Here is a 7,500-nt window from a genome sequence, read left to right on the forward strand (position 1 = left end):
ACTGTACCGGCACCGTTACCCAAGAGTAGGGATGGGATATCGGCATTGTGTATCGTATCGGGTTATCAATATAATACAGAGATCGGATCTGAATCGGATCGGAATTTTCCAAACGAATCCGATAATGATATTGAGCCAGGTGTAATGTTAGTTTGAAATCACAACACTTGCATATTAGTTTTCAGGATGGGATGGGATTGTTACTTTTTCACTTGTACCTTTTTTATGTATTAATTTGTGTCCTCTTCTTCTGACATCCGTTTCTGACCAAATAGTCAACTTGGGCCTACCTCAAGATGAAACCCATGCATATATGTGGCTTTGGTGTCGGATTGGAATGATGTCCATATTGGCAGATATCCAAATTTAGATATCGGGATCGGATCGGAAGTGAAAAAATTGTGTATCGTGCACCCAAGAGAGGACTCTCTATAGAAATCTCTGCGCCCTTCCCTTCTGTACTTATGTAATAAAGGACTACTCCAGAGCCAATCTGTGAAGCAGCAGCCCCTGCTTCAATACAGGACTCTTCCAAAGCCACACATACTGTACAGTACATAGGGGCCGTCCAACCAACCAAGCCGCCGGTTCGTCGCATATTCTTTTATTAAGAGGAGGTTTCAATTACTGCCTTTTGCGCAGGGCACAAACATAAGGAAAGAATTTATTTATATAGGTTGTCAAATGTGCCGGTGGTCTTTCTTTCTTTCCCCCCGCACATTTCGGCAGACTTAAGTAATCTTTTGTGGTGCGTGCATTTTCAAGGCCACGCACTCGTCTTTTTAACAATTCTACGCCAAGGAAAGAAAGAAAGAGAGAGAGAGAGAGAGAGAAAGAGAGAGAGAGAGAGAGAGAGAGAGAGAGAGAGAGAAATTGAACAGCGGTTGAAATATGCAAGTTTCATTGTGCTTGAGCGGCAATGGCAGCAGGCAGGGCTTCGTGGATGGATTGCATTTACTTTGGAAACCTTCTGACTTGAGCTCTCCGAGAAGGAACGGAATTTTAAAAAAAGCAAAAGTGCAAAATATGTGCTTTCGCTTCTTATCGTGGGTTCCAAATAAAAAAGTTGGAAAACATTTGTTATGTAATCCCGCTCCCGATCTGTTTGTGAAAAAGGGCGAAAAAAAAATCTAATGATTCATTGTGGGGATGGAGATGGGGTTTGGTGGTGGTGGTGGTGGTGGAGCAGGAGTGTGCGAACGCTCTTGAATGACGGGAGGCCCCGGTGTTCACCGAATCTAAGGAACTGGCCCCTCTGGAAAATGGGCAGCCAGACCACAAAATGTAAATTCCTCTTGGCAGAAAAAACAAACAAAAAAACCCAAGAAAAAAATCTCTCTCAGATCTTGGCAAAGCCTACACACAGGGGCTGGGAAGTATGCATAACATCAATACTATGAGTGTCAATGGGAAGGGCCCTCCTCTCTTCTCCTCTCCTCTCATCCTCCTGTGTGCGTCTCCCAGTGGCAGTGTGTGTCTGTCTAGTAACTACACTGTGGCAGGTTTGAACAGGAAGCTTTCTTTCAACATGCACATTAGTGTAGATGCTTCTCCGATACACACAGCAGATTCAGATCAGAGGAAATGAGGCAGGACAGCTGCTCTGCCCTACAGTGTTTCATCGGTGGCAAAAATCAAAGGCCTGCAAACAGCTATAAACGTTGCTATGAAACTGATGATTTATTGTGTCAGAGTTGTAAGGAAGCCTCTGGGGACATGCAAAATGGTGGGAGGAGAGAGAGAGAGAGAGAGAGAGAGAGAGAGAGAGAGAGAGAGAGACAGAGACAGAGACAGAGACAGAGACAGACAGAGAGAGAGAGACAGAGAGAGAGAGACAGAGAGAGACAGAGAGAGACCTTGCAATTTAATATCACCTTTGCAGAAAGAGGGTGAGATAGATAGAGAGAAAGAGCACGAGATAGAGACAGAGACAGAGCAAGAGAGAGAGAGAGAGAGAGAGCAAGATAGAGAGAGGGAAGGAGTGAGAGGGGTAGAGAGAGATGCAGTGCGATTTAATATCACCTTTGGAGAGAGAGAGGGGGAGAGATAGTGTGTGTAAGAGAAAGAGAGATAGTGAGAGAGAGAGAGAGAGCGAGAGAGAGAGAGAGAGAGAGAGAGAGAGAGAGAGAGAGAGAGAGAGAGAGAGAGAGAGAGAGAGAGAAAGAGAGAGAGTGGGAGAGAAAGAAAGAGGGGGAGAGAAAGACGCGGTGCGATTTAATATCACCTTTGGAGCTGAATAGCACCTGACCTACGGGGGTTTGTGGGGGATTACACTGCTGTACATTCTTTCGCAGCGGCGTTAACCAGGGGCCTGTTGGACAGGGTTTATCAGACATGCAAGTACTGTAATCAGAAAATCCACACGCAATGTGGTAAAGGACAGAAATGCAATACGGGCTGGGAAGTAGTTACTACTGCTTTATGAAGCCAATCACAACTCATATCTTGCTATCCCTCCATCCTTCTGTTTTGAGTACATCATGAAAATCCATTTTGGTTGAGCCCAAGCAGTCATCCACTTGATTTTCAACCTTGAAATAATGTGTCCCACATCGTTCATCAACTTTGTAACGGGTTGATAGGCGTGCTTTTACACTTCACGGTGGCCTGCTTACCGCTTGACCCCTTTGGATGACATGGCCTTCACACTGTGAACCTGATTAGACATGCAGTACCTCCATGAACTACGTTTGTACAAGCACACCAGGTTGAAGGTGCTCCAACTCAAGGGAGAGAGATACCTCCACGTCTCAACCTGCAGTGCAACGTAAGAGCTCAAACTTACTTTATGGCCCCGGCCGTGGCTTAAAAGGCTCGGGCATTGAATGTTATGACGAGTACCCGAGTTCGATTCTTATCCAGGTCATTTCCCGTAGCCTGGTAAGACCGGCCCTAAATACTTCTTTTCATTCTTATACATGAATACAAATGAAGAGGAGTTCTATGGGCGGGTAATGCCAGGCTACATCTCCCGATCCTCCCACAATTCTTTCTCCCACTCACTTCCTGTCACCATCCTATCCATAAGTAAAGGCATAAAAGCCCCTAAAAACCATTTAAAAAGAAACATACTTAGAGTTGCTTTAGTAAAGTAAATAAGTCTCACCTTGCACAGGGTCACAGTAGGGTGGCTGTCCGTCATCAGAGGAGGGCGGTGGGGGTGGGGGGTCAGCGTCGGCATCGGCATCGGCATCGGCGTCGGCTCTGGCGGATCGTTTGCGGCGGGTGACCTTGTGCTGCGTCCCAGAGAAGGAGTCGAGCGCCAGACTGACTGGCTCAATAAACAGGCTGTCATCCGCTGTCTGCACCAGGCCGCTCTGCAACAAAAGGGAGACAGGATACCAATCGTCAACACACAGCAACCATGGCTCTACTCGGCAGAGGACGGGTGGAGGATGGGGGTGGAGGATGGGGGGGGGGTTAGGGCGTTTAAACATGCCCATAGAGTGGTGGAGGGTGGGGGCGGTGGTAGGTGCAAAGGGGGCGTAAGGGGGTTTCAGACAGGACATCAACACGAGGCAAACACAGCTTAGATGCTCTGCTTTGCAAAAGACAGGTGGAGGGCGTGGGGTGGATGGGGGTGCAAAGGCCGTCTAAGGTGGTTCAGAAGAACACTCGTCAACACCGAGCAAACACAATTTAAATCTTCTGCAGTTGAAGGGGAGGGTTACGGTCCAAGGGTGTTCAAACATGTGAAGGGTGGAAAGGGAGTGTTTGGGGATGGGGGGGGGGTGTGGGGGGGGTTCAGAAAGGACACCAACACGAAGTGCACCCACGGCTTAGATGCTCGACTCTGAAGAAGACGGGTGGAGGGTGTGGGGTGTGGGGTGTGCAAAGGGGGTGTAGAGGAATGTAAGGGGGTTCAGACCGGACACTCATCGTCAACATGGAGCACAACACTCAGTTTAGATCCTCTGCAGTTGAAGGGGAGGGTTAGGTGTCTGAGGGGGTTCAAACATGCCCAAGCAGTGGTGATAACAGCTTAGCTTCTCTCTGTATGTGTGTGTGTGTGCATGTGTGTGTGTGTGTGCGTGCGTGCATGAGTGCGTGCGTGCGTGCGTGCGTGCGTGCGTGCGTGCGTGCGTGCGTGCGTGCGTGCGTGCGTGCGTGCGTGCGTGCGTGCGTGTGTGCGTGCGTGTGTTTGAGTGTATTTGTGGTGGGGGGGGTTTTACTAAAAAGGAAAGGTGGAGTCGTGTAGAAAATGTCTAACGTGCATATGTAGTGGTCGGCACACTTCAGCTTCTCTGGCGAGAGTGGAGAGGGGTGGAGGGGTGTGGATGGGTGTGTGGGGGGTTGTTCAGTCAATCCGTCATGGTGTGGCACTTAGCCTAAATCCCCTGAATGCACTCAAAGGAGAAACACAAACCAAAACAATACCGGGCACCCACACGGCTCCTTTCCATTGACTTAGAACATTAAGTAGGTTTTGAAGTGACCAATGACGACACCTGAAAATAAATCAGTGCTGCTTGGCTCTCTTCTCTGCCTCCCGGGGATTTGTGCCACCCTTCCCAGGAGCCCAGCCTCTCCTCTCCACACACACACACACACAGAGGATTTGTTTGTGCCTCTTAAAAAGAGTGAAAGAGTAGTCCATTCATCAGCCCGTCTCCAGGGTACTGTAAATAAGACGAGGCCTTGTCCTGTCCCTCTGTGGCTTGGAGACTCCCTATTTAATGTACTGAACAGCGAAGGCCCTGTGGGGATCCAGTCTGGAGTGCAATAAAGCTGGGAGACGATTCTGCACACACACATACACACACACACACGCACGCAGACGCACGCACGCACACATACACATACGAACACATACACACACATACGAACACATACGAACACATACACACATACACACACATACGTACACATACACGCACATACATACACACACATATATACGCGCACACACGCACGCACGCACACATACACACACACACACATACACACACACACACACACACACACAGCGGTGGAGAGAAATCCTTCTCTTCCCTCTCGACTTCCCTCGTTCCACATCTCAGTGTAGTCTAAACTCCATGCGGCTCCCTACTGGGAGTCTCCATCACAGCAGCCAGTCAATCCCCCAATCCACCCAACCCACAGCAGTCTGGCTGAGAGACTGACAGCAACAGAAGAGCGTACCACAGTCGCACACTACATTTCTAGATAAACGCACTGCATCCTGGATTTCTAGGTACATTCAAATGGTAAGACTTCGATGCACACTAGATTTCTTGATTAAGTCAAATGGTAAGAGCAAGCTGCATCCTGGATTTCTAGGTACATTCAAATGTTGGTTGCACACTAGATTTCTTGATAAAAATCAAACTGTAAGAGCGCATTGACTTCAAGATACAGTATATCACGAAAGTGAATACACCCCTCACAGTTTTGCAGATTTTTGAGTATATCTTTTCATAGGAAAGCATTACAGAAATGTAACTTTGACACAATGATTAGTGACCTTTTAACAACATATTTAAGCGCTTAAATTTCTTGTTCACTCAGAAAAAAACAAAATACAGCCATTAATGTTTGAACATGTACTCACAAAAGTGAGTGCACCCCAGATTAAAATCCGGTAGAGAAGGGGCTATCTTGGCTCGAATCGTCTCGAAATGAAACGAAATGAAAAGGGATGACAAGGGAGGTCATCAGTGTGGGTTTCAACCTTTCTTTGCATTGAACTTTTAAATTTTGAGTCCGCATCTGGCTTAAATAGATTGGTGTGAGATTTGAATGCAATCCTATGGAGAATATCATGATCTGCTTCAGTAGCCACAGTGCATGTTGACATGCATGTTTCTTTTAGGTGTATTTCAGATTGCCAATGTTGACAGCATTCATGCATCCCCAAACCATGTCAGTCCCACTACCATGCTTGGCTTATGAGAGGATACACCTTTTTTGTACAACTCACTTGTTTACCACCACACATGCTTGACACCATCTAAAGCAAATTTGTTTATCTTGGTCTCTTCAGATCACACAACATGGTTCCAGTGATCCATATCCTTGGTCTGTTCATCTCTCTTGAGACCAAGATAAACAAATTTGCTTTAGATGGTGTCAAGCATGTGTGGTGGTAAACAAGTGAGTTGTACAAAAAAGGTGTATCGTCTCATAAGCCAAGCATGGTAGTGGGACTGACATGGTTTGGGGATGCATGAATGCTGTCAACATTGGCAATCTGAAATACACCTAAAAGAAACATACATGTCAACATGCACTGTGACTACTGAAGCAGATCATGATATTCTCCATAGGATTGCATTCAAATCTCACACCAATCCATTTAAGCCAAATGCAGACTCAAAATGTAAAAGTTCAATGCAAAGAAAGGTTAAAACGCACACTGATGACCTCCCTTGTCATCCCTTTTCATTTCGTTTCATTTCGAGACGATTCGAGCCAACATAGCCCCTTCTCTACCGGATTTTAATCTGGGGTGTACTCACTTTTGTGAGTACATGTTCAAACATTAATGGCTGTATTTTGTTTTTTTCTGAGTGAACAAGAAATTTAAGCGGTTAAATATGTTGTTAAAAGGTCACTAATCATTGTGTCAAAGTTACATTTCTGTAATGCTTTCCTATGAAAAGATATACTCAAACATCTGCAAAACTGTGAGGGGTGTATTCACTTTCGTGATATACTGTAAAGTGAAATGGTTGGAGGACAAGGATGTATAATTGCTCCGTGAATTGAGGCCGACGATAGAATACCAGAGACTACCTAAATGTATGCAATTATATAGTCTAGATCTGATATGCGTATAATTTAAGATTTTGTGTGGTACAGAATGAAACTGTCCTGAAAAGTCATGGCGGAAATTGGGTTACTAACCTATACTCTCCCAAGTGTTTTCTAAAATATCATTTGTTGACCTAAATCTAAAGTGGCAGGGCTTCCAAAATACCATTGCCATAGCAACAGCCTCAGAAAAAAAGGAGTCTTTTCCATCTTTGGTGTGCTCCCTGAGTGTTCCCTGTGATTTTCATAAAACAAATAAAAAGCAAATAAAAACAGAACTTTGATGTGTAAAAAACAAGAAGAAAAACTTGAGAGCACCCAATCAAAAGCTTTTATTTATATAAATCCCTCTGTTGTTATATATATCTACCTCTGCCCTCCAATTCACAGACAGAACCTTCATGGATGGCGGAATGTTAAGAGTCAAGAGTTTGGAAAGTCACATGGCATGAGTGACATGTCTTGGCTCTTGAGTGACACACAAGTCCCACAGTGTTGGATGAACTCCACGGCTCAGTCAGTCTTCAGTCACAGACAGGAACTAAATAAATGTCAACGGCGCCTGGGGAAAACAACCCCAGCAAGACAGCATGCTATATAAGATTACTCTCTTGGTCTCGCTCTCTGTCTCTCTCTGTCTCCCTCTGTCTCTCTCTCTCTCTCTCTCTCTGTCTTTCCCCCGCAGACTTGAGGCACTTCTCCTCTGGGCGAAGCCCAATCACTCAGCCAGGAAATCAATTTAAATAA

The 7,500-nt window shown here is 45.8% G+C and overlaps 1 protein-coding gene across 3 annotated transcripts in view; it reads right to left on the reverse strand.

The window, feature by feature from the left end:
- Positions 1-7,500, reverse strand: part of adamts17 (ADAM metallopeptidase with thrombospondin type 1 motif, 17) — a 171,222-nt gene that overhangs the window by 158,836 nt on the left and 4,886 nt on the right. For all 3 annotated transcript variants that reach the window (XM_063187709.1, XM_063187708.1, XM_063187706.1), the window contains exon 3: positions 3,107-3,317. In XM_063187709.1, coding sequence (XP_063043779.1) covers positions 3,107-3,317 — 211 coding nt within the window. The remainder of the gene's footprint in view (positions 1-3,106; positions 3,318-7,500) is intronic.

The sequence above is a fragment of the Engraulis encrasicolus genome, chromosome 22, assembly GCF_034702125.1.
Source record: "Engraulis encrasicolus isolate BLACKSEA-1 chromosome 22, IST_EnEncr_1.0, whole genome shotgun sequence".
NCBI classification, from domain to species: Eukaryota; Metazoa; Chordata; class Actinopteri; order Clupeiformes; family Engraulidae; genus Engraulis; species Engraulis encrasicolus.